This window comes from Manis javanica, chromosome 6, assembly GCF_040802235.1.
Source record: "Manis javanica isolate MJ-LG chromosome 6, MJ_LKY, whole genome shotgun sequence".
NCBI lineage: Eukaryota > Metazoa > Chordata > Mammalia > Pholidota > Manidae > Manis > Manis javanica.
Window position 1 is genome coordinate 146135994 of NC_133161.1, and position 26544 is coordinate 146162537.

General features: G+C 55.8%; 1 protein-coding gene across 5 annotated transcripts; it reads left to right on the forward strand.

Moving 5' to 3' along the window:
* The first annotated feature begins 100 nt into the window (after positions 1 to 100).
* Positions 101 to 26276, forward strand: PCSK7 (proprotein convertase subtilisin/kexin type 7). 5 transcript variants are annotated; one of them, XM_036992709.2, is made up of 17 exons: positions 101 to 424; positions 1859 to 2060; positions 2533 to 3012; positions 3747 to 3881; positions 4494 to 4659; positions 5771 to 5861; positions 6693 to 6747; positions 7187 to 7325; positions 7720 to 7820; positions 10256 to 10423; positions 10899 to 11006; positions 11487 to 11589; positions 22691 to 22847; positions 23405 to 23499; positions 24244 to 24337; positions 24541 to 24658; positions 24941 to 26276. In XM_036992709.2, exons 3-17 carry the CDS (start codon positions 2545 to 2547, stop codon positions 25286 to 25288), a joined length of 2346 nt encoding a protein of 781 aa, XP_036848604.2. In that variant the 5' UTR covers positions 101 to 424; positions 1859 to 2060; positions 2533 to 2544; the 3' UTR covers positions 25289 to 26276. The 5 variants fall into 5 exon arrangements, with proteins under 5 accessions (XP_036848604.2, XP_036848605.2, XP_017523843.3 ...); XM_036992710.2 differs by having other exon boundaries at positions 1939 to 2060; XM_017668354.3 differs by lacking the exon at positions 101 to 424 and adding an exon at positions 431 to 1011.
* The last annotated feature ends 268 nt before the right edge of the window (positions 26277 to 26544 follow it).

A 26544-nucleotide genomic window follows, 5' to 3' on the forward strand; every position in this document is an offset into this window, starting at 1 on the left:
CCGGACGGAAGGACACGTGCCGGAGGGAGGAGCCCCTCTGGGGGGGCCGTAGGGAGAACCGGGGCGCTGGTGCTCAGGGGAGAAGAGGGACGAGGTGTTTTTAAAGATCGCAACCGCGATGCCCTCTCCAGAGGACACCGGGAAGGTGCTCCCTCCGGGGAGGGCGCCCCTGGAGGATGACTGAGGCCTCGGGGCGGCGGGGCCCAGCGGGCAGAGCCTGCCACCGCCGCACGCTCCCCGGCCGGGCGCCCGCCCGCAGGACCGGCCCCAGCGCCGCCGGCAGCGGGTGTGCGCCGGGGACCCGCCGCCGATTGGCCGCGCCGCAGCGGAAGTGATGTTACTGTCACTGGGTCCTCGCGCTCCCTGGAAGCCGCGAGTTTCCGCAGGGGGGGCGGCGGCGGCGGCGGCGGCGGCGGCCGGGCCGGTGAGTGGGGAGCTCGGTGGGGGCGGGGCCCTGGAGTCCGGGCGCCTGGAACCCGGGGAGCCGAGGGGCTGCACGGAGCGCGCCCTCGGGCCCGGCGCGGGGGCGCCCAGGTCTCGGCGCACCGGGGGCTTGGGCTCCGGGATAGAGTGCTTCCCTCTGAGGAGGGGGCACCTTGCCCCGGGCAGTCGAGGTCGGGGAGAGGGAATCGGCGAGCCTGACCCCTGTGCGCAGCCTGGTTTTAGGAACAGGGTGTAGAGACGGCGACGGGACAGTGTTTGCGCGCAGAGCCCTGGACCCTGGGTTGCCCGCATCATTCCTCTTCCCCCTCGGCGCCTACGAGCTGTGAAGGTGCTCCTGGCAGTTGCATGAGGTTGTGATCTGCTGTCAGAGGGTATTTGAGGTTCCGTTCCAGAAACTGGAGTCTGGAGTGGAGGGTGGGGGTCAAGTACTGCCCCGCACGAGGGAAAGGAGGAAGTGGTGGTCAGGTTTCTCCGTGCTTCCGGAAATCTGCGGGATCGGCTGAGACTGAAGGGCCCTGGAAGGGTCACTCTCTAGCTGTCTAACAAGATTTTATTTCACACAGCAAGGTACGCAGATTGGGAAAGACGTCCGAGTATCTCGGGAAATCTAGGCTGCTGGAGGGCAGGAAGGACTGTGAGAGGGAACATGCCTGGGAACCTAAGGAAAGAAGAGCAGGTGTGGGATGCAGACTTTTGGAGGGAAATGTTAGGTCACTTAAGACCCCTGGTCTCTTTCCAAAGAGACTTCGGTGAAATACCCATGTTTCTGTAATGTCTTGAGTCACATCAGGGGTACGTGTGTGGGTTCCAAGTCCCGCCTCAGGGTGATGTCAGTAGAGGGCAGGTGTTTCTGAAGGGGTCCAGCCGTCGCCAGGTACACATGTTCTGCCACCCGTTCACCTGTCCAGGTCCCCACGAGTTCTAAGTTGGCCCTTCTGTCAAACTGTGAGTGGCTGTCCCCGGAGCCTGCGCTCTCCCTTCCAAGCCCACCTGCTGAGCGAGGGCCCACAGGCAGCGAAGGCCTTTAGTGCCCCTTTCCATTCATTTCGTCCCTCACTGCTACCCACTTGCCCGTTACGCCTGTCCACTTTGGTTTGTGTTCTCGGCTTTTCCCTGTTTCCCCTGCCTCCTGCCTACTCTTACTTCTCCGGGCATCCTTCAGAGATACAGAAATCAGGACGTTAGCTACCACCCGGACTTCTAGGGAGCAGGACTGCCTGCGTTTTCAAGAGTGGTTTTGGTAATAGTCCGGGGCCTCTAGGAAGAAAGAAAAGAGGGTGGCGTGATGGGCAAGAAGTAGGGTTTCAGGGTTGTGAGCTGATTGTGCCTTACTATACCAGTCCTGTTCCAGTCTACACCCCAGTTGAGATCCCTGGAAATGATCCTGACCATTGGCCAGTTTCTCTGCTCACAGGTCCTGGAGATCATGGTGAGCCTCTGCTTGCTCCACTGGGTTTGGAAGGACACCGTTTCTTCTTTGCTTGGGGCCCACAGGCCTGCAGTCTGTGCTCAGAGCGAACACAACTCGCAGTGGAAGTGATGCCTTTTCTCCATTTGCGCAAAATGAGCGTGAGGTGGTTAAGCAGACCAGGAGCTCAACCTCACATGGAGTCCAGGTGGGCCTGGGGCCCCACGGCCCTGAGGACAGCTGGACTGAGAAGTCAGTGGGGGAAAGATTTGTGTCCCCTCTAAATAAGGGAGGAGGGTCTCTTCTAAAAAGAGTCGTGACTCTGCCAGTAGCTTGGGGGAGTGATAGGGTCTGTGAGCCCTTCTCATGGCCACAGTGGGAAGGAGCAGTCTGCTGCCTTGTGCAACTGACATGCTGCTCCGCCAGCTGGTCAGGTGGGACTTGGCCCGTCATGCCCTGGAGGTACCACCTGGGGTTAGTACTGCTCCACCCACTGGGGGCTTATCCCTGTTGTTCAGGGATACATGTGAATAAAAAGAGAGGCTCGAACATTTCTGTCAAACGTTTAAAATGGATTAGGGGTTTCTGGGTAGCTGTAGTACTCGGTGGTTCAGTCTCCCTCTCAGACCCCCGCAGTTATCAGCTCTTTTATCTCTGATGTCCTTTCTCTTTATCTGTAGCCTGCTGCTCTGATGCCGAAGGGGAGGCAGAAAGTGCCACACCTGGAAGCCCTCTGGGGCCTGTCCACCTGCCTCTGGCTGGAGTTAGCCTGGCTCTTCTTACTGCTTCCCTGGGTCATGGGCCTGGCAAGGACAGATGGGCCTGGGGCTGAGGGTCCAGGGGGGCTAAGCTGGGCTGTGCATCTGGACAAGCTGGAAGGTGAGCAGGAAGAAGAGACGCTGGAGCAACAGGCAGATGCCTTGGCCCAGGCAGCGGGGCTGGTGAATGCTGGACGCATTGGGGAGCTCCAGGGGTTCTACCTCTTGGTCCAGCCAGCTGGACACCGGCAGGATGAGCAGGTGGAGGCCATCCGGCAGCAGACGGAGGCTGTGCTGGCCAGGCACGAAGCTGTGCGCTGGCACTCAGAGCAGAGGCTGCTGAAGCGGGCCAAGCGCAGCGTCCACTTCAATGACCCCAAGTACCCACAACAATGGCACCTGGTGAGTCCAGGCCTGCAGTTTTCAGCTTCAGATGGGTAGCTTCTGGGTATCCAATCCTTCCATGGGCTTTTGACTGTCTTACTGTGCAGTCACCCCCATCCTCTGTCTGCCTGCGGACACGTATCTGTTGTCTTTGGGCGTGTCCCCATCCTCCGGCTCCACCCTCCTGGGCTCACTTCTAGAAGCCAGTGGACTCTCGTGGTTAGGACGTGGCTGCTGAGGCCAGGCTGCGTGGGCTCAAAGTCCAGCTCTGCCACTTCTAGCAGGCGCCCTTGGGCACGCCACTGAGCCTCTCTGTGCCTCGGCGTCCTCCTCTGTGAAATGGAGATTGTCATGGTGCCTTCCTTACAGAGTTACGGTTAGGATGAGGGAACCAATATGTGTGCGCCTGACACGTGGTAGACACTTTGCGTCAACTGCTAACATCCTATTATGTTTATTTTACAGCGTAATAATTGTATCTTCCAGCCAGTAGCTCTAGCCACCATGCCACCTGGGCTGCTTGTGAGTGATACCAGGCTGTCCCGGGGACTAGGCTGTGGCAGAGCTCTCGCTTGTCCCTCCTTGGCTCTGTCCCCACTTAGACCTAACAGTCCGCAGCCTATATCAGGCTCTTTGATGGTGGCCAGGAGAGAAAAGGGGCTGCTAGCTGTAACTTGTCCCCGGGGGCCATGCTGTGTGTCACTGGATCCCCAAGGCTCTGAGAACAGTTCCCAACCCTCCCTCTCCTACAGAATAACCGGCGGAGCCCCGGCAGGGACATCAACGTGACAGGTGTGTGGGAGCGCAACGTCACTGGGCGAGGGGTGACTGTGGTGGTTGTGGATGATGGCGTGGAGCACACCGTCCAGGACATTGCACCCAACTACGTGAGTGGCCCTGGAGCAACGTCTCCCACCTCCATGGCTTACCTCCTTCCTGGTGTCATCTTCAGGCTGGCCCCCTTTCTTAAGGTCACAGGGCCAAACAAAAGGGCTTGGGGGTGGGTGGTGCTCTTCGTCTCTGCGCCAGCGGGCATTCCGGACTGGCGGTGGAGTCACAGGGAGTGACCCGGCTCCCGCCAGGGAGAGGATCCCAGGTGATACTTCCAGGTTCCGGGGGCTGCTCCCCGCCCTGGGGCCGAAGCAGTGGCCTCTGAAGGCAGCTTGGCTCTCCACAGAGTTCTGAGCACCTTCCTCCCTGTGGTGGCCGGCCTTTAGGTGGCCCTAAATTCTTATCCCAGGTTCCCTAGCTGTGGAGCAGTTGTCCCCTGAGCACGTCTCTCTAGTAGACAGGAGCGAAGTGTGCTGAGGTCCGGCACTTGGTGGTTTTGCCCCAGTGTGTTTTGTCCTCGTGTCTCACAGCCTGTTCGGTGTGCGGAGAGAGGGCCCTGCTGCGCTGGTCTGGAGGCCCGCCCTCCCGGTTCCCGCCCCCCTGAGCTCCAGGAGCTGGCCCCTTAGAAGCAGTGGGTGACCACATGTCACCCTCCCCCAATGTTTCAGAGCCCTGAGGGCAGCTATGACCTTAACTCCAACGACCCGGACCCTATGCCCCACCCGGATGCGGAGAATGGCAACTACCATGGCACGCGGTGTGCGGGAGAGATCGCCGCCGTGCCCAACAACAGTTTCTGTGCCGTGGGAGTGGCGTACGGGAGCCGCGTGGCAGGTACTTTCCGAGCTAGCCTCGCTCGGCTCCTGTCATCACAGCCTTCACCCCCTGCCCTCCCTCGGAATTCTGAAATGTTTTTAATCCCACATGCAGCACACACAGCAGAGAGCAAAGGGTAAATCTGTAATAGCTCATCTGTAGGGCATATCAATTTGTTGATTTTTTTCAGTGCAGTGGTGTTCGAAACATGTTTTTAGCAGCCAACTACTATATAAAACAGGTAAACATGGAAGCGCTCTGGGTGGGGGGTGGAGGCCTCAAGCCCAGCCTGCTGGGCCTCCTCTTCCCTTATTCTGACCGTGGTTGTGCTCCATCAGTGACCCAGCTCGCTGTAGTGGTGGCTCCTTTCTCTTACCTATGTCTGCATTTCCGTAATTCACTGAGCACCTTCTCACCTGCCCTCCCTTGGCCCATATGCCCACGGAGGCTCCCTCCCAGCACTCAGGCTCCCGGCCCTTCTGATGACCACTGTCTGCTCTCCATTCTTTCCAGAGAGCTGAGCAGCCCCAGCCCCCAGGCGGGGTTGTTCTAAGGCTCCTTCACCTCCCAGTCTCTGTCCATCAAGGCAGAAGGTTCATGAAGGCAAGGAATGGGGAAGCCCTCCCCTGATCCCCCATAAGTGGGACCTGCAGACTGAGTGGCCGGCTGCATTCCTCTTACCCTCCAGCAGAGGTCAGCAGCCCTCTCTGTAAACAAGGCCTCACTGAGCCGGACACCCTCAGGGCCTGGGTCCCTCCTGACAGCTTTGTCCCTGCGTGCTCACCAGGATGGGACCCACCCCATCTTACAGAGTGAAATTAGGCATCTGTGGGAGTAGTCAGGGTAATAAGTACCATTTATCGAACACCTATGGGTGAAGCACTGCACCAGTGTTTTATGTGGTTAAGCATGCAGATACAAAGCTCCCTGCATTCTAGCCTCTTCCCATGATCCTTAAAGTCTAAGATTTAACATTACGTTAAAAACATTTCTGGACAGGCACACACATAAAAATTGAAGAGATACAGCAGCACTTTGAGAGAAAAGCCAGTCTCCACATGTAGCCCCCACCCCCCAGGTCCCCATCCAGGGGACCAGCGTCACTGAGGAGCTGGCCTTCACTGCCTAGGTATCCGTGTCCTGGATGGCCCCCTTACGGACAGCATGGAGGCTGTGGCCTTCAACAAGCACTATCAGATCAATGACATCTACAGCTGCAGGTGAGGCAGGGCCGGGAGGGTGAGAGGGCGAGAGGCCGGGGCACCTGGGACAAATCCTGACAAAAGGACAGCAAAATGGGCTGATGGGTAGGGCCCAGCAGCGTCTTCTCACAGGCCTCGGCCTGGTCCCTCCCCTTCCTGTGTCCAGATCCCCAGCCACTGGGTTCTCAGGCTTAAGTCTCAGGTCACCCCAGTAATTGGGATGCCACACGAGTGCTCCAGCCAGCCCCCTGTTCACTTATTTAATAAATTTACAGGCCTCTGGGAGAAAGTGGGCTGTCTCCAGCCACAGCTGAGCTGAGTGCCCAGCACCAGCCCTACACACGTAAATGCACCTGCAGCTCCAGGTTATGGTTAAGGCAGGGCCGGGGGCATGGCAGTGGGTGGGGTGAGGGCAGGAGTATGGAGGAACTGAGGTACTGAGGACACCCGTTACACCCCGGGCAGTACCTCCCTAAAATCCATGACGTCATCCACAGTGTGCATTTCCTCCTAGAGAGCCCCTCAGACCCGAGAACCTGCCCAGACTGAACACTCCCTTCACGGTGCCCTGCCATCCAGCCTAGTGTTGGATCCCCAACTCGGGAGAGGGGTGGTCCCCTGTCCCTTTCTTCTTTATGTATTGTCTCCTGCTCCCTGGGGCCTGAGAAAGGATTTTTAGGGGCGGGATAGAGCAATGCTAAACGGGGCTGGTTTCCAAGGTAAAGCACCATAGCACACACTTCAGTTTCCCCTTGGGAATGAGGGCTGAGCCCTTAAACCCTGTCCCAGGAGGCCCGGTGTGCAGCCTCAGCCCAGCCCTGGCTCCCCCCTCCGGGTGTTTCTCAACAGCTGGGGACCCGATGACGATGGGAAGACGGTGGATGGCCCCCACCAGCTTGGAAAGGTAACTGAGCTGCAGGCAGACTTTGGGGGGTCCAGGACACCCTCTTCATTCAGCTCCTACAACTACTGCAGGTTGCTCCCTCCCACAGCCCCGTTTGCAATGCCCGCCTCCTCTGGGAAGGATGCTCCTAACCTGGAGGAGGGGAGTGTGGGGGACACTGGTTCTTAGAGAGAGGAAACAGTGCTTTTGGTTGTTACCCTCTGGTTGTGCGCTCTGCCCCCGTGTCTGGCCTGTCCTATCAGATAAGCAGCGTACACGCATCCAACAGCCGCTCAGCTGACAGCTGCATCCTCACCTTGTGCCCCTCCCTCAGTCTCTCTCTCCTGTGCCCAGTGCCTTTGGGCTCTTTGCCTTCTCTTTGTAGAAGTCAGGGAGAGAGCGGCTGGTAGGAAGGTGGAGGTCTTTCCCCCGGCTGACCCCCGACGCGTCTGCTCCTCAGGCCGCCTTGCAGCATGGAGTGCTGGCAGGCCGCCAGGGCTTCGGGAGCATCTTCGTGGTGGCCAGCGGCAATGGGGGCCAGCACAGTGACAACTGCAACTATGACGGCTACGCCAACTCCATCTACACGGTCACCATCGGTACCGCCTTGGGCTCCAGGAGCACGTGCGCGTGTGTGTGTGTCGCCTAGTGGGAGGGGCTGTGAGTCTGGCATCTATGTGTGTGTGTGCCACCCACTGGGACTCACAGTAGATAGTACATGTTGAGGAAAATGAACGTGTGGGTGGATGAACAGGTTCAGGGGGGAATGCCCCCAGGTTTACCCAGACCTGTCGCATTAGGTTGCATGAAGGCACAGAACGCCCTCTGCCATTTGAGGCTGCCTGTTCAGGCAGGGTTGTGGACACTCTGAGAGTCTTGGGCCACGAGGTTCATTTTTTAAAGTCAGGACAGCCTCCCGGATGATAACTCGGAGATAACTGTGATATTATCAGGCCCTCATCTCAGCTTGCATTTCCACTGCTCTGTCCCCAGGTGCTGTGGACGAGGAGGGCCGGATGCCTTTCTATGCGGAGGAGTGTGCCTCCATGCTGGCAGTCACCTTCAGCGGCGGGGACAAGATGCTGCGGAGCATCGTGAGTGCCTCCCAAGTGTCCCCTCCTTGCCCCTGTGCCCACTCAGGGTCCTCTTCCCTGGCGGGTCCGTGTCTCAAGGGCCGTGCCACTGGGCAGCTGGAGCTGAGGACTCTAACTCAATCTGCATGCATGGTTTTTCAGTTTCAAATTTTAAAGTGGAAAGTATATTTCACGGCAGGAACTACCAAGTGTCACACTGATTACAGGACTTTTCATTGTCTTCCTTCGGTAGAATCTGGGCTTTGACTAATTTCTGTGGGCTTGAAACAAACCTCACCCCGCTGCTCTTCAGCCTCCCATACACACCGTGAGTCCTGGGCCTCTGCTCCCAGGAGTAAGGCTGGCACCGTCCTTACAGGGTGGGCGGGGAGAGGAGCCGGGAATGTCTCCTTCAGCCCGAGAGGCGGCTCTTTCCTGGGGGCTGCAGCTTCCCCTTGGGGGAAATGAGATTGGAGCAAGGGAGAGGGGCTTCTCTGGCTATGAGAGCGTTTTCAAGAATTCAGGGTCTAGTGCCCGCTCCCAGCTGGCTGAGCTCCATCCCAGCAGGTGCAAGCCAGGTCTCTGGGCTGTGACCCTAGGCCTCCCTACCTGTCGCAGGGCAGCTGCCCCCAACAGGGTGATCCAGGCACGGCAGGCTCCTGGGAAGAGCTGAGCTGGTGCCAGGTGGTGTCAGATGTCCAGTGGCCCGGGTTGGGAGGTCCCTTCTGGGGCCACAGGCAGCTAGGCTGCTTTGTCTTCATGGAGTCAAATTCATATTCCAAAACTGAAATTGTGTTTTGCTAGTGGACTCCTGGTCAACCCTGTGTTCCAAGTCTCTGTGCCTCTTGACCCCAGCCCCCTCCCTCACCCTGGGGAGGGGAGGAAAGGGAGTCAACTACAGTAAAAGGGCCGGAGGCTTTGTTCGGCAGGCTGGGTTCAGATGCAGAGGGCACCCACCTCAGGCCAGGCCAGCTTGGGGGGAGGAGCAGGAATGTGCTGTGCTCTTCCAGCCCTGGCAGAGCCCTCAGGAACCAGGAGCTGCTCATCCTGGCCTCAGTTGGAGGCCAAGAAGGCTCCCAGCTCCCTGGCATAAACTCTCTGAACTCACCGCCGCTTCCCACCCTAGCCTCCACCTTCCACCTGAACTGTCCGGAAATGAAGAGAGAGATCGTTCAGTCACATCTCCATCTTTGGGACAGCCTTGCCTCGGAGACACCTCCCGTAGACACTTTTTGTCCAATGGCCAGCTCGGTGGAGCTGACTCCCTGAGGGCAGGGCATCTGTTGCCCACCCTCTGGCTGTGGGGGGCACTTGGCTGGACCTTCCCATGGCTGCCTGGGCCTCTGCCACTACAGGCAAGTTCATGGGCCCCACAGCTGCCCAGCGGACTGCCACCGAGAGGCTGTTCCCTTAACAGGAAAAAAAAAAAACCTGCTTCCTGGCAGAGAGCGGGCTTCCCACTCTCGTTGAGACCACAACCCGGATAGTTTTTTGAGTGAAACCTGCATGGTGTCTGAGTGAAAATTACATCTCCTGGCAGCTGCCATAACAACTGGGAGGGAAGCAGTGAGTATAACGGAGGCAAGGCAGCTGTTGGCACACTGGTTTCTGATCCCCAAAGAGAAGGTTGGAAGAAAAACTTCTCTGGTCTTCATATGGGCACCATGTGCTGGACCCAAGTGCCACTTAGTGGAGCAGACCTAGGCAGGGCCCACCTCTGCTCACCTCTGGCTCCAGGGTTGATGGGAGCTTGGAAAGGGCTTGATGCCAGGCAGACGCCGTCCCTCCCCAGGCGACCTCCTCCTCCCCTGCCCCTGCCCTCACCTCCCACCTCAGAACCACAGGTGAAGACGGGGCTGAGGCAGGGAGGCAGCGGGTCCTGTGGCCTGCCACGGCCAGGCTGGCAGGGGCTGCAGACGCCCACCCAGGCTGGCCCCCAGGGGCCAGGGGGCCGTGCGTTCCCCCTCCCCGGGAACGCACTTCCTTTGCTTGCACTCGTGTCACTCCAGCCCTGCCGGCTGGGCTTTCCTTGAACGGTGCCGTCAGTGTTGCCCCAGCTCTAGTCGGGGCCCCAGAGCTGCCCCGGCTGCTTCCCGTCTAGCAAGGCTGCCGGGTAGCAGGTGGCGAGAGGGGCCGGGGTGGTGAATCAGGGAGTTATCAGAGGAGCAGGAATCGGGAAACAGCTCGGCACCTAAGGCGTCCCCCATGTCCCCATCTCCTTGCCCCCTCGGCCAGACCCTCACAGGTAACTGTCCAACTGTCCTCTCAGTTCTCCAGAGAGCCTCTTGTGAGGCCTGCATTGTCCCAGCCTGCTCATGGGCCTCACTCTGGCCACAGCTCCAGCCCTCGCCAAGGAGGGGCCCCCAGGCGCTCTCAGAGAACCAACCCTGCCCCCTCTCCGCAGCACCTGTAAACCCAGCCCCTAACCCAGCCCCCTGCCCTCCTCTGCTTGCCAGGTGACCACTGACTGGGACCTTCAGAAGGGCACGGGCTGCACGGAGGGCCACACGGGGACCTCGGCTGCAGCCCCGCTTGCAGCGGGCATGATAGCCCTGATGCTGCAGGTGCGGCCCTGCCTCACCTGGCGAGACGTCCAGCACATCATTGTCTTCACAGCCACGCAGGTGAGAGCCTAGCAGGCGGACCTGCGGCCTGGCCCAGACCACCCCAGAGTTCTGGGCCCAGGACTGTGCAGGGGTCAGGAGGCTTCCGATTATTCCAGGTGTCCCAGTGTTAGGTGCCGAATCCCTTCAGAGTTGCATGTGCATAGAATGGGTGCAGGGGCCTGACCCAGACCACAGATCTAAACTCATTTGCACCCATTCTGCAGATGCTGTTTTACCTGCAAGGGAGAGCTCTGTCTGGGCTCCCTCGTTCTGGAGCTGGGACTCCTGGCTCCCTCTGTAGAAGCAGGCCGCTGTAGTGACGGCATGGGGCTTGACCTTGCGTCCCAGCTTCCCTTGGGGAATCCATTCCTAGTGGTGTTTGTGGGAGAGCCTGGCCTGGATCAGCCAGCAGACCAGGGGGGAGGGGGTGGCCAGAGTGAGCTTGCTGAGGCTCCTGGGAATCCAGGAGGCTAACCAGGGCCTCTGTTGTCAGTATGAGGACCACCATGCGGACTGGGCCACCAATGAGGCAGGCTTCAGCCACAGCCACCAGCATGGATTTGGCCTGCTCAGTGCCTGGAGACTCGTTAATGCAGCCAAGGTGAACAGGTGTGGGCAGGGCAGGGGGCCCAGTGTGGAGTGACCGAGGGAGGGGGCCGCATGCCTGAAACATTGCCTGGCATGTCGTGGGTGCTTAATAAATGCTCATTCATTCCGTTTCCCCTCATCCCAGTTGATAGCCATCTTACGAGTGACAAAGCAGGTGCAACACTGGTGGCAATTTCCAGACTGTCGGTAGAGAGTGAGTGGGATCTGAGTGTAGCTCGGGACTTCAGGGTGCTCTGGTTCTCATCCGCCACCCTGGACCCAGCCCCTTCCTCTGGGTCCTTGGTCTGGTGCCGTAGGGAGCACACCTGTGCGCCAGCAGGAGTGTCAGGAGTGGAGGAGGGTGACCAGGAGAGGAAGGAAAGAGAGCTGAGCCCTGAAGGCGAAGTTGATGAGAGAGAAAAAGTGTGTGTTTTGGGGCAGGGGTGACATCAGTCGTGTTAGCTCACTCACCATCCCCCGCTCCCTTGAATAGATCTGGACGTCTGTCCCTTACTTGGCTTCCTATGCCAGCCCCGTGTTGAAAGAGAACAAGGCTATCCCACTGTCTCCCCGCTCCCTGGAGGTCCTGTGGAATGGTAAGTCCTCAGCAGGAAGGGGTTAATCCTGGGCTGAAGTTTGGGGCAGGGTGACGGGAAGCTGCACGCACCCTCCCTGCAGGGTTCCACCCCCTTCCTGGAGCCCCAGCCAGGCCTGGGGAGTTTTCTTTGGCCATTTTAGGGCATGTTACTGCTTCTGAGTTGGCCTGTCCCTTGGCTGCTGAAACAAGACCTTTCTCCTGAGTTACCAGCAGTGGGAAGGAGCTGCTGAGCAGTGGGTTGGACAGGCAGAAGGGAGGGGTGGGGAGGGACGGCAGGGCGAGACCAGGCAGGAGCTGAAAGATGCCCCTTCCAGCATTTGGCTCCCATGCTAAGAACTTGCCAGACAGTCCCCCTCATCCCGTGGCCTTCAGGTGGAGTGGGGGGCCGGCAGTCGCTTCCTTTGCTTCTCGGGCTGTCTAATAGGGAGTCAGATGGGGTCTGCCAGGAGGGGTGGGATCACGGATGTCCCCCTGGACGGTCGCTGCCCACCCTCTGCCCCCACCTCCACCACCCCAGGGCCACTGGAACTATCTGAAGGTCTGGGAGAGATGTGGCCTTGTGTCAAGCGCAGAGGTTGAGCGCCTTGCCAGAGAAGAGGGAGGTCGGATCGAGGTGCTCGGCCTACAGGGTCGTCTGTCTGCAGACTTCCCAGGCTCCCTCGGGAGACTTCTCCTGGCCTCCAGCTCCTTGGGGTTTTTTTTTTTTCCCTTGAGGAATTTTGACAAGCAGAGTTATTCGCTATTTCTTGTGAACATTGAAGCATGTCACGTCTTGTGTCTGAACCAGAGCTCCAGCCTCACCGTCCCCATCCTCCTAGGAAGGGACCCAACCAGAGCAAGGACAGGAGGAGGGGCCGAAGAAGGGTGCTGGGGTGGGGGTCCCGGCCGCTTCCCTGGGGGGCAGTCCCAGAGACAGGGGAGCTCGGGGGTGTGGCGCTGCCTCCTTGGAGGAGCTCTCTCCAAGAGAAGTCCTGTTCACGCTCCCTGACCACGGCCACCACTTGCCCAGTTCCCCGCTGTGTGGAAGTAACTCCTGGGCCCAGTCACGGCATTGTCCGTAAAAGGAATGCTATCTGGGAAGGGGCAGGAGGCGTGAGCCGAGGAGGAGAGCGCAGGAACGGTCCCAGGAATGCGGTCCAGCCAGAACCCCGGGCTCTGCGCTCCCAGTCTAGGAGACAGTGAGCCTTTAGCTTTCACCTCCCGCTTCCTGTCATCTAAGTGACTGTGGCCCACAGCTGCACCTGTCAAGTGAGGGGTTGACTTAGAAGAGGGCAAGAGGCCTTTCTGGCTTTGGTATCCTCTGCTTCCCACTAACCGGGGGGGGGGGGGCATTGCCCAGCCTGACAAGCTGCCCTAGGAGCAGAGGCATTGGGCAACCGCTGTTTGTTGCAGGAGGCTTGAGAGAGGACAGTCGCCCTGGGGGAAGCGGGAGGCGGGTGAGGGGAGGGAGGCGGAGGGAGCCAAAGGGGGCGACGGCTCAGGGAGTTGGGCAGGTGGAGCCCTTCGTGGGCTGGAGGGCAGTGAAGGGCAGTGAACTCGGCTGAAACGGAGGCAGCCAACGTGTCTGTCCCTCTGCTGTGACTCTGTTGACACCAGAGCCGACAGCAGGGAAGGTACAAGCTGTGGGCGTGCTCGGAGGTTCAAGTCCAGTTAGAATAGATAGAGCGGCTCAGCCCTAGACAGTCAGGAAACCTTCCTTCGCCAATGGCCAAGCTATGGTCTCTCCTACCAAGACCTGAGTCGGGGTCTGAGGGCTGGAAAGTGAACTTCTGCCAGGTGGGGGGGGAGAGGGCTGAGTGTTGCTGAGATTGAAGAGCAGGTAAAATGCCTCTGCGACTCCAGAGCAGTGGTGTGTCTAGTAGAACTTCCTAGGATAATGGAAATGTTCTCTATCTGTGCTGCTCAATTCAGTGCCACTGGCCATATAAGGCTATTGATCACGTGAAATGAGGCCAGTGTGACTGAGGAACTAAATTTCAGTTTTATAATTAGATTTGGATAACCACATCTGGCTAGTAGCTGCCTCATCGGGCAGGGTGGCTCTGGAGCCGACAGGTTTTCGTTTCTCCTCACTGGCAGGAGAATATGTGGAAAAAGAGATTAGGGCCTCTCGGTTCTTTTATTATTTTTTTCCCTCCTTACCAATAGTTACTTTTATAATTTTTCTTTTGTTGGAGTACATATAATAAAATGCACCAATCTTAGTCCACAGCTCGATGCCCTTGGACACACATAGACACTCATGCCACCATTACCAGATCACGATATTGAACGTTCTATTCTAATTCTTTCCTCCTCCACCTGTGTCACCCACACTCCCGCCTCCCTCCTCTCCCCGCAGCTCCTTCAGATCTGACTCCGGGCCTCAAAACTCTGCCAGAGGGTGGGAGAGTGAGAGTGGGGTTTGGGGGGGTGTCTCACACACAGGGGAGTCTGTGTTTATGGGGGGCTCCCGGCCACCCTGTGCACCTATCTTTTTATCCTTCCTGTGCCCTGCGCCTGCTGGCGAACCCTCTGCCAGTGAGGCGAAACCTGCTCCTTCATCTCCGACCCAGTCTCTGCCTCTCCTCTGGGTCTTCCTTCCCCTTCAAACATCCCAGGTCCACCTGCCATCCTTCAACCTCTCCAAGTGAACTAAGTAAAGCCGTTGCTCGCTTCTGTCACCCCTTAGCCCTGAAATGCCCCTGCTCGCAGCGCCCTTTCCTGCTCAGATGGGGCCCAGTCGGAGTCCCTCTTCTCAGCCTTCCTGGTGCCCTGACCCTGTGGAGAGGCCTTTGCAGCAGCCTCCCTCCCTCATCCGGCTTCTGCCACCCCCGCGGCTCCAGAGCTGTCTCCTGGCTTCTGTGCCCCAGCTGCTTGGTGCCCTAGTTTGCGATTAGTCCCGCACCATGAGCACCTTCTGAGACAGAATCCATGGTATTCCACCCTCCTTCACATTTTCTTCCTCGACAGTGTGGCTGATTTTGTAACTTCATCTGTCACCTCTTCACTAAATGAGTCCTCGTCACAATCTCTTACTATGTTCCCTGACGAGTGAGAGGGTCGGAGATTTTCATAGCTTCCACAGGAGTGTGGGCAGAGAAAGCCCTGGAATCTTCGGCCCAGAGGGTAAGTTAGAAAGACCCCAACTACCAAAGACCAAATAATAATAAGCTGATGATCATCAGCTAAGGCTTGAGTGCTTTTTATGGCCTAAGCCCTGTTCTAAATATTAACTCAATGTATTAAGTCCTGTAAGTCTAGTAAAATAATTCTAATGTCCTCTGGTGCATGACCACCCAGCTCCCCATACACAGCAATACGAGAATGTGCGCGGCGTGCCACCATCTGCACGTGCTGACGGACAGGCACCCACAGGGCTCTTCTTGGACTCCGTGCTGTTCCGCAGTGTTCTGTGACAAGCCATTCACTCTGTAAGCCCTTCTCTGCCGTGTTCGTGCTCTCCTCCGAGTATTCTGTGTCTATTGTCCTTCATCTTTCTATTCCTAAATCACTGTGCTATTGGATATTCCACCAACATACTACATTTGACTTGTACCAAATTTTGGATTTCGTCGCCACCTCTCACAAGCTAGCTTAACTGCCAGGTTTTCCCTTCTGCCACTGCCGCTACCAGTGCCTCGGCTCCCAAGCCTGAAACGCTGCGGTCTGCAGTCTCTCTGCAGCCCTTGCCCCTCCCCATTTCCTTCCCTATCCTTTCCTTGCAATTCAGCCTTTCAAGTATTTCTCTGAAATTGCTCTTGACATTGTCACTCATTCGTTCCACAAATATATGAGACCTACCTCACCCCAGGCACTGTATTGCATTCTAGGGATTCAGAGAGAAGACACAGTTCCTGCCCTCGAAGCGCTCAGTGTGGTAGGGAAAGACAAAGACAGTCGGTCTGCAAGCCAAGTATCATGTTGTAAGCACTGTAGAGGTGACACAGGTGTCAGAGGAGGGATGCCTCCTGCACCAGGGAAGACAGGAGGGTTTCTCAAAGCGAGCAGGGCCTAGCCTGAGCTTCACCGTGTGCCCCAGCCAGGAGAAGAGGGACGTCCAGGCCGCAGGGCGTGTGCAGAGGCTGCGGTGTCTTCAGGGAGCTGCCAGGCACATGGTGTGGCTGGAGCACAAGGTGTGGGGGGCAGAGGAGGCCCTGAAACTACAGGCAGCAGGGCCCAGTGGAACCAGGTGTGCCGGTGGGGAAGGACGTAGGACTTTATCAAAACTGTGGGGAGCCTTTGAGGTAAACTGTAATATCACCAATTGATGTTACCAGTAAGAAAGAAGGAGAGCAGCCAGTCATTCCCAAAGCCTCATCTCGTAGAGGTACCTCCGAAATCTTTACTGATGGAATGATAGGGTGCTGGGGATTCCAGCCAAAGAATCTGGGAGGTGAAAGAATAGGGGGAATTGTTGATGGCCACAGATTGATAATTATGAAGTTAGTGTTGAGAACATCCGTTTCTCTCTACTTGTATACGTTTAAAATCTTCTATAATAAAAATTTATATATGTAAATATAAACATATTTATGTGTATATCTTTATATAAATAAATATGTATTTTTTCACTATAGAAAGAGATTTCTAAGTTCTTAGGTTGGGCAGCTGATCAGTTAGTGGTGCCGTCAGACGAGACCAGGAAGCCAGGAGGAAGGACGGCTGAGCCAGGCAACCGCGTGGACCAGGGAAGGGAATTCCGGCTCTGTTGAGTTTGAAGCTTCTGGGCAGCATCTAAAGGTTCTATCTAGAAAGCAGCTGAATAAGTAAGTTTGCAGGTCTAGACTGGAGGTAATAATTTGGGAGTCAGTAGCATAAAAACAGAAGGAAAAGGTCTGGGAGAAAGAGAGACCCCCGGGGGACGGTAGACGGAGGGTAAGGGAGTAAAGGAGAGCCACTGTTACAGGTGGACCCTGGACAGGAGCCCCCGAGGAAATGAAGAGGCGGCGGAGAGGTAGGAGACGAATCAGGAGGACGGTATCGGGGCCCCAGGCGTCTGAGTGAGAGAGGCAGGTAGCCGAGGGCAGAAGGGCGGCCCTGGGCCCGTGGTGACCCAGAGACGCAGCCTTGCAGTGTGTCCGTAGGGGCAAAAGCGAGATCGCGGTTGGCTGAATCATTACCGGGGACAGAGATGATTTGTGGCTGAAGAGGGCAAATTGAACACGTGATTTTATCTCTTTCTCCCCAAACTTCCCTAGAATAAGAATAAAGGAATAAAAATGTTATAAGCAGAAGGACAAAGAGTGAGAGAGGCAATGGCAAATGAGGTTATTTCGTCACAGTTTCGGAAGATGGAAAAGGAAGGCAGAAGTGAGCAGGGCAAGAAAATCCCGTACAAATACCTGCAGGGGTGATGCTGTGAAGCAAGCCCGTTCGTGCCGCAGTCCCAGAGCGCAGGACTCGCAGGACAGAGATGGGGTATGAGGCTAAAACCCAGGATCAGCTGACACGTAGACCCCCGTGGACCTTCTCCCACCCTTAGCAGCCAGGTGCTGGCCCCTCCTTACCTGGGCAGGAACTGGGGAGTTTCTGCGCGGTGCAGCAGAAAGTGAGAGGCAGGGAGCGTGCCGCCGGGCCGGCCGCTCAGGAGACCGGAAGGGTCCTCCCTAGAGAAGTGGGGTGCCCTGGAGGTCCTGGTCTGCAGGCCCCTCCATGGCAGGCCCCCGGCCGGTTCACCTGAGGGAAGCCCACCAGCTGAGAAGCTCCAACAATGGTTAGGACTTCAGGCTGACTTTGGAGGATAACAGGGCTCACTCATTTGAAAAAAATCCTCCAAATATTTTCTAGTTTTGAGGAAGATTATTTTTGCTCAAAAACCGCAGCCTAATAATCACATGAGAGAGGGAAGTATGAATATGTTCAGACGTGCAAGTGTTTCTCATGCTCCGTTTGTCTGAACTGCTTTGAAAGACCCTCTAGCCTGCTACAGTGAAGGGCAAACTAAGAGAAGAAAAGGAAGGTGGGGGGGAGGGAAGGTGAGGAGGGGAGAGGGGGGCAAGGAGGGAGAGACAGACAGAGACAGAGAGGGACCACCCCAACAGCAGCACAGCATATAGGAATGAGCCCCAAGGGTCCACAGACAGACTCTCCAGGGGGAAATGGCATCGAGGGGGCCCCTGACTTGTTTGTCCATTGGAAACAGTAGTATTCAGAGAGGTTATGTGGTCCATCTGTGCCATTTGGGAAGAATTAGCTTCAGGGACATGAGTTGAAGTAAACATCAAAACTGGGCAGTTATTAACTCCAGAGGGGAAAACAGCAAATTGTTTAGAAAATGAATATGGTCATTGTACACTACTTGGCTAAAGTACATATAAAATTTATAAGGTCATTGTAAAGTAAAACAAATAGTCATCTAACCAAGAATTGTGATGTGCTGATTTTGAGAAGGTGGAGAGGGTAAGGTAGGGGGTGCGGATGTGGCACTGAATCCTTATTCGCTCTCATCCAAAATCAGTAAATAATGTCTCAAACTGATAAACCATAAAACAGCCACACATGCTTATTATATAGAAACATGAAAGTAGATCCCAGAAGAAAACAACTGAAAGTGATAATAGGCATTTCCTTCTGGGGAGGGGTTCGCAGAGGTTCTGAGGAATGGTACGGAAATGCTTTTTCTACATCATAAGCACTCTAAACCAACTTTTCACATCGACCCTGTGTGCTGTATATTCCACTGTGGTAGAGAAAGAAGTTAAGGATGAATGGGAGGGTGAGAAACAGAGATGGTGAACGTAGACATCTTTGCCAAGAAGTTGAACAGTGAAGGAAGAGAAATCACGTCCACCCCTTAGGTGGCCTGAATATTCCCTAGGTACCGACGTCGCACTTTCCGTATGCTGACCCGCGGCAGACCCCGTCTTACTGAGCGTCGCTTGATGGTGCTTCCCACATCCTGAGTGGCTTACAAACCGGCTGGTAGCAGCCCCACACTGAGCAAGTGTCCGCACCCTTTTTCCAAAAGCATTTGCTCACTTCTTGTCTCTGTGTCACATTTTGGTATTTGAGATTCTGTCATCATCATCATATTCGCTGTGGTGGTCTGTGATCGGTGGTCTTTCATGTCACATTGTAATTGTTTTGGGGCTCCACAAAACGCACCCACGTAAGCTGGCAAACTTAATAAAGGTTTTGTGTGTTCTGACTGGCCCGCCGACCAGCCCTTTCCCTGTCTCTGCCCCTCTCCTTGGGCTGCTCTACTCCCTGAGACACAGAAGTACTGGCTTTGGCCAGTTAGTAGCCCTGCGGTGCCCTCCAAGCGTTCGAGTGAGAGGAAGAGCCGCGCGTCGCTCCCTTTACATCAGAAGCTCAAAACGGTCAAGCTCAGCGAGGGCGGCACAGAAAAAGCCCAGACAGGCCGAAGTCTAGGCCTCTTGTGCCAGTCAACCCGGTTGTGGATGCCAATGAAAAGTTCCTGAAGGAAATCAGAAGTGCTTCTCCAGTGAGCACAGTAGTGATGAGAAAATGAAACAGCCTTAGTGCTGATAGGGAGGAAGTTCGGTCTGGAGAGATCAAACCAGCCAGAACATTTCCTCAAGCCAAAGCCTGGTCCAGAGCAGGGCCCTAATCTCTTCAATTCTGTGACGGCTGAGAGAGGTGAGGAGGCTGCAGAGGAAAGCTTGGGAGCTACCAGACAAGGCACCTGGTCCCCCAGGCGTTCTGATGGGGATGGGATCTCAGCAACGAGATCAATATTGCTTTCATGCTGCTGACAACGTCCATTCCACAGCCCATGGACCAAGGAGTAAGACTGATTTTCAAGTCTTTAAAAAATACATTATTTAACGAGTGCATTTAAGAAATACATTTCATAAGGCTTTACCTGCCATAGGTAGGGATTCCTCTGATGGATCCTGGCAAAGTCAATTGAAAACCTTCTGGAAAGGATTCAGTATTCCAGATGCCATTAAGAGCATTCATGATCATGCGAAAAGGTCAAAATAGCAACATCAACAGATTCAGAAGTTGATTCCAACCCTCACAGATGACTTTGAGGTTCAAAACTTATCTAGAGGAAGTCACTGCAGGTGTAGTGGAAACAGAAGAGAACTAGGATTAGAAGTGGGGCTTAAAGATGTGACTGAATCGCTGCATCTCATGATGAAACTTGAATTGATTTCTTATGGATGAGCAAAGAAAGTGGTTTCTTGAGATAGAATATCCTGCTGGTGAGGATGCTGTGAAGTTTGTTGAAATGACAACAGAGGATTTAGAATATTTCAAAAAGTGTTGATAAAGCGGTGACAGGTTTTGAGAGACTCAATTGACTCCGATTTTGAAAGAAGTTCTACTGTGGGTAAAATACCAAACAGCATCCAAGCCTACAGAGAAATCGTTTGTGAAAGGAAAAGTCAATATATGCAGCGAATTCATCAATGTCTTATTTTTAAAAATTTCCCCAGCTGCCCCAGCCTTCAGCGACCACCAGGCTGATCAGCCGGCAGCCACCACCATGGAAGCAAAACCTTCCAACAGCAAAAAGATTATGACCTGCTGAGAGCAGGTTGACGGTTAGCATTTTTAGCAACGAATTATTTTTTAATTAAGGTACAGACACTGTTCTTTTTAGATGTAATACTATTGTACACTGAATAGACTATACTATAATGTAAACATAACTTTTATATGTTTACATATACACCGGGAAACCAAAAATTCGTTTGACTCCCTTTATTGCAGTGGTGGGGAACTGAACCCACATCTCTGAGGTCTGCCTGTATTGTAATCCTCCTGTCAACCCGATGACTGTTACTATCCCCATTTGGCAGATAAGGAAACACAAATCCAATTCTCATAGCTAGAAAATGGCAAAGCTGGGATTTGAACCCAGGCTGAAGGGCGCCAGAGCCCTTGGTGGGCAGAAGGCAGTGAGAGCTGAGAAAGGGTTTGTTTTTGTTTTTCGTTTTTAGTGGGAAAGACATAAGCAAGAAGATCCAGCCAAGAAGATGGCTGTCTGGGGGCCTTCTGGTGTTGACTTTCCCCAGGTAGTTACTGTGAAAGGAAAAGAAAGCCAAGGAATCTGAGAGCGTAAAGCAGGGAGCATGGGGACCGATGAGCTATGGGATCTCGGCAGCAGACAGAGGAGCTGGACGGACCGCAGGACAACGAAGGGTCGAGAAGGAGTGCCGGGGTAGACGGGCAGCAGGTTGTTTTCAGAGAAGATGGGACGCTGGCTTTGAAGAGCCGCCAGGTGGAGCGGAAGAAAAGCCGCACGCACCACGTGCATACACAGAGCTCTGGGTGGGTATTACCAACGTGTTAGCAAGAATTGTGGGCGCTCTTTGGTTTCATTTTTGCTCCTAATTTACATTTACTTCCCTAATTTGTGTTCTATTAATTTGCACTGCTTATGTGATGAAACTCACAGTGAAAGTCACCAAACCATTCAGAAGCGAAGCCGCCCCAGGCAGTGACGAGGCCCAGGGTCTGGTCACGGAAGTGGGTGCTGACTTGGGGTGGGAAAGGTCTTTGGAGCTAAGGAAGTAAAGAAATGTGAAGCCGCGCAATGAGGTAGTGCTCATGACCACGCGCGCCGCGGGGGAAACGGCGGTGGCACTCTGCTGTGACTGCAGGGAGAGGGCGTCTGAGTGGACGCCACTGGGCTCAGGGTCCGGGAAGGCAGAAGGCGGTGGCACAGAAAGGCTTGAGCCTCTGCTTTCCTCTGTCCTCTCACAGTTACCCACGCTGCCACCTAGACTAAGGCAGGAGCATTTTCATTGGCCTCGCCACCCTGTTCCTTCTGCCCGTTCAGGCTGCCCACGTCTGTTAACCGTGACCGTCTCTCACTTTATAAAGCGCTCTGCCCTTGCTCGGCGCTCTCTCATAGCTCTGCTTGCTTGTGTGAAGGACGTTGATTGAAGCCTTGGCCAGCCGAGGCCCCCTGCCCGGCTCTCGGCACCTGTCTGCACCTGGGCATCTGAAGCGGTGGTACTGCTTGCTGCCTGCCTGTTGGAAGGAATGAATGCAGAAAAGGTGCTTGAGAAAGAATTATTTCTCATTGCAACCTAAGGTCGTAATAGTCCCCAACTGATCCTCTGCTTCAGTAGTTTGTTCCTTCTTAAACTTCTCACTTTGAAATAATTATAGATTCATAGGACGTCACAGAGAAATGCTCAGGGAAGTTCTGCACACCCTTCTCCCAATGTTTATGTCTTAATTACGTACATCAAAACCAGGAAACGACAATGGTACGATCCATAGAGCTGATCGGACTTCACCAGTTAGACCTGCGCTCACACCGGGGAGCTGGGGGGCCTCTGTGTGATTTTTCCACACATGGAGCCTCGCACAACCACCACCCACAACCAAGAGCCAGAACTGTGCCGTCACCACAAGCCTCCCCATCATCCCGCTGCAGCCCCAGCCTTCCTCTGCCCCATCCCCTGCGCCTGGGGACCCCTAATCTGTCTCCACTGATGTACTTAATGTGATTCATGCGTATTATGCAAATGAAATCACGTGCTGTGTATCCTTTTGAAATTGGCTTTTTTTCACTCAGCATAATTTCCTTGAAGTTTATTCACTCCGGTAGTTTCTTTGAATTTTGTATTGCCTTCAATAGGAAACTTGTTCATGTCCACCTCTGCTCTCAGACATGCCATTCCCCCTCCCGGATCGCCCTCTACCCACCCCCTCTACCGTCTGTATTCATTTCCTTCTTCAGAGTGTGTCTTGCTGCCATGTGCCTAAACCCGTCTGACCATCTCTGTTCTGGTATTAATTATGTATGCCTCACACCATGACATTTCCCACCTGCAGGTAGAGGCAGAGACCATGTCCAACCTATCTTTATATTCTCAGCATCTAGTACAGTGCCTGAAATGGAGGAGGCACCCGTTGATTGTTTTTTGCATGAATGAATCACGTTGCTCTCTGGCGCTTACGTTGTGTCTTGGGTATATGGTATCTTCCCATCTGGACTCCAGACTGGATTGTAAACTCCTTGAGTGCAGCAACTGCTTCCATTTACTAGTGTCCACGAGGTCCCTCTTAGGGTTGCCCTAGATGCTTCTCTGTGGCTTCATGGAGCAAGTGCCTCTGAGTTATGTTGGGTGAAGTGAGGGCACAGTGTCTATGGGGCTGGTTTCCCAGCTGCCCAGCCTGACTTCCCACAGTCAGCAGGACGGACCTGGAGATGTCGGGGCTGAAGACCCTGGAGCATGTGGCAGTGACCGTCTCCATCACTCATCCACGACGTGGCAGCTTGGAACTGAAACTCTTTTGCCCCAGTGGCATGATGTCCCTTATCGGCGCCCCCCGCAGCATGGACTCGTACGTACACCTACCCACACCTGAGCTCCCTTTGCGGCACCGGCCTTTTCAAGGAAAAGGTACGGGAGACGTGGACGCTGGCACTGCCCTGCACTGCCATGGCCCTGGCCGACCATGGCAGCTGAAAGCCACTTACTCGCGCTTCGTGCAAGCCCTTCAGCGTGCTGAGCACTATGCTCTACGTCTATGCCCCTCTAATCCTATAAGAGCCGTGCAGGGCAGACTGTGTAACTTCCTTGTATAGATGAAGAAATGAGGCACAGCTAGTAAGTGCCTGGGAGAGTGACAGAAAACCTGGACTGTGCGGACTCCCAGGCCCACGCTCGCCCCACGCTGGCCTTTCCCACTAGGACCCATTGACACCAGTCCCTCTGCCCGTGAGATCCCGGGAAGGGGTCAGTGCTGAGGACCCCACGTGGCACTCTCCTGATGGCTGGAGCTCAGACAACAGCTGTACACTTTCATGGCTACTACAGAAAAAAAAAAAAATGTTCCTGGGCAAAGTGGTCAGTTCCTGCACCCTCCTTCCAAGTTTTCTACTCTGTGCTTTCCTCCAGGGACCCCAGCGGCTTCAATGATTGGACTTTCTCCACTGTGCGATGCTGGGGGGAGAGAGCGCGAGGGACGTACAGACTCGCCATCAGGGACGTAGGTAAGCCTGCCTGCCCTCCCGTGGGGCCCGCCTCTCGTGACCGTCCTCTGGTCCCTCTGGACCTCAGTCCCCATAGGAATCATTCCAGGTGGAATACACAGCATCACCCTTAGAACAGCAGCATAGAAGCCAAGAAGTATGTCCCATCTAAAAAGTGGGCATTGAATCTGAAATTGTTCTTTTCTATGGCCTCTTCTGTTCCCTGGAGAAGTGACTGGTCCATTTTTCCTCAGCATAGCAACATCAGTTCCTTACTGAAGCCACATTTCAAGTCCTTTCACATATGACCACCCTTCAGCCAGCCCTGGTAGGCATTTAAGGGCAGGACCAACTTTCACGGCCTTTTTCTGGAAAGTCTTAGGCCCCGCAGAGGTTGGAAGTGACTTGCATAAGGTCACACAGTGTTTCAGTAAGAAGACTGAGCCCAGCCCTCCCTCGTTAGCTAGTCACTGGACCAGTGGCTTTTAAACCTCTCTTTAATTTATAACTTTTTTTTCCCCAATCAAAATCCCAGCTGAAATTCCAAAATATGGAAGAGATAAAGGCAGAACTTCTCTGCTTCAGAGTACCCTCTTCCACCTCCCCGCTTGTCAGCCACTAAGGACACCGCCGCAGAACCTGGGGTCGCTGGGACTGCAGGAGGCCGAGTGGCCGAGTCCCCCCGGGTGATGGGCAGGCAGGGCCTCGGCTGTGGGCATGGCCCGCGGAGGGCATGGCTCAGGACTGCCCCTCTTGCATCTCTAGGAGACGAGCCCTTCCAGGCCGGTATCCTCCAGCAATGGCGGCTGACCCTGTATGGCTCTGTGTGGACTCCGGTAGACATCAGGGACAGACAAAGGTAGGGACAGACACACGTGTCAGAGGGGAGACAACGCACGGGGGCTGGGGGGAGGGACACCTAGAGAGCCCCACCTCCCGGGGCACCCACGGCACCTGCCCCCTTTTTGATGTGGGGATCCCTCCTCAGCTGTAAGGTGGGAGGATGGGTGAGGGCAGGTGGAGAGAAACCCAGTGAGCGGGGCATCCTCACCCCCTCCACAGGCTTCTAGAGAGCGCCATGAGTGGGAAGTACCTGGATGAGGGCTTCACCTTGCCCTGCCCTCCGGGGCTGAAAATTCCGGAGGAAGATGGCTACACCATCACCCCTAACACCCTCAAGGTACTGGGGCCGTGATCCGAGCTACGGGCAGACAGGAAGGTCCTGGGGGACTCAGTCCTTGGTGGGAAACTCCAGGTGACTTGGGGAGTGAGGGGTGGGGAAGACCCGGTCCCCACTCTCCTGACTGACTCTTAGAGGGCATGCCTGGAGGTGATGGGCAGTGCTTTGGGTGGGAGGGGCAGCCCCTAGAGGGAGACTGGCTTTCTGAGCCCATTGCTCTGGCCTGAGAAAAACTGCAGGCTTGGAGAAATGGGCCCTAACGTGGGTTGGAATTTTCCCCAGACCCTGGTGCTTGTCGGCTGTTTTACCGTCTTCTGGACCATTTACTACATGCTGGAAGTATACTTGGGCCAGAGGAATGGGGCCTCTCACCCGGTTTGTAGGACTGGACCCTGCCACTGGCCCCAGCGAAGCCAAAAAGCCGGGGCGGAGGAGACAGAAGTGGAGTCAGTGCCGCTTTGTGACCGCAAGGATCCGGCCGGGGCGGAGGCGGAGGGTGAGGGCGCTCCCCGCCGCGCCGTGCGGGGGCCGGGGGCGTGGGGCCTGTCCCAGAGCAGGAGTGCCCCGGACGGCCCTCACCAGCCCCTGCGCCCAGACCTGCTGCGCGGGAGGGAGGAGCGGATCTGCTGACCCGGGGCCTGGCAGGTCGGCGTGGACAGCCTCTTCCTTCCCGAGTCCGGGAGCTCGGGGGAAGGCGGCCCTGACCCTCGGTCTGGAGCCCAGAGGCCTTCAGCGCGCCCGCTGGCTGTGCTCAGGGAGGGCAGGCGCCTTCTCACGGGGAGTCCAGCGGTGGCGGGCGGGGCCAGAGACCGATGCGGCAGCAGCCCCAGCCCTCCAGCTGAACGGGAGCTTCTGGTGAGAAGGTCTTGGACCAGGCGCCGGCCCCTCCCCACTGGACAAGTCTCCGTCCTCATTTCTCCTGGACAGGCCAGTGGTGTGGGTCACGGACCCTCACCCATGCCTGGCTGAGGGCGCCGGCCGCGGCCAGAAGAGCATCTCAGCGGAAGCATCACTGGGGTCACTTGGGAAGAGGGCTTGGGGTGAAGGCTGGGAGAACCCCCAGATAGGCCTGTCCTCTTAATGACTCAGGACCCAGAAAAAGCAGACTTTTCCTCTCTTTCTCCCACTTTCCTGTCTAAGACTCGGGCCTCGGATGTACTGGTATGGCGATCGGCTGTCCGCCTGGCACGCCTGCCCTGAGGGCAGCTGCCCCCATCATCCCTGAGCAGGAGCCGACCCTGAACACCCCCCCTGGTGCCCTCACAGCCACCCCCAGCCCCCTCCCGAAAGAGCGGTACGCTGCTCCTGGCAAAGCCGGGACGGGCCTCACTAAGGGAGTGTGCCGGGGGTCTGTGGCAGGGGTCAGCGGCCACCATGCCAGGCCTACGGCCACCCCGGCTTCCTCCCCAAAGTGCTCAGGGAAACGGCCTTACCCACTGAGGCCAGCCGTCTGCCTGACAGGCTGGAACTCCTCCCCATTCTTGGCCTCCTCCCTTCTGAGTGAGTTCGGTTGATTTGAACTTTTTTTAAGGCTTAAGATTTGTTTTTCTCTTTTCACAGCAACATTTTGTTGAATTCTTTTCCGCACAGCTTTTCCTAAATAAAAACCTTCCACACAGTTCTGCCGCCACCCACCCGTTTCCCCTGCCTCTGCAAAGCTGATGCCAGTTGCCGCGCTGCCCCTGTCCCTTCAGTCCCCAAGATTCACTCTCCTCTTCCACTGCCTGGTCCTCTGCAAGGCTGCCGTGCCCCCACCCACCCCCCAAATCCTGGAACGGGAGGGGCCCTTTGGAGGACAACAGCCTCTGAACACGTGCAAGTCCAGGCGTACACAAAACCAAGGGATGCCCGCCTGTTCCCTGCTCGTACTTCCTGGAACCCGAAGC

Excerpts from the sequence above, each read along its gene's own strand:
- PCSK7 (XM_036992709.2), top strand. The coding sequence starts at position 2,545 with ATGCCGAAGGGGAGGCAGAAAGTGCCACACCTGGAAGCCCTCTGGGGC. Across the intron at positions 7,326-7,719 it reads CATCTACACGGTCACCATCG|GTGCTGTGGACGAGGAGGGC; the intron begins GTACCGCCTTGG and ends CTCTGTCCCCAG. Across the intron at positions 24,338-24,540 it reads GACATCAGGGACAGACAAAG|GCTTCTAGAGAGCGCCATGA; the intron begins GTAGGGACAGAC and ends CCCCCTCCACAG.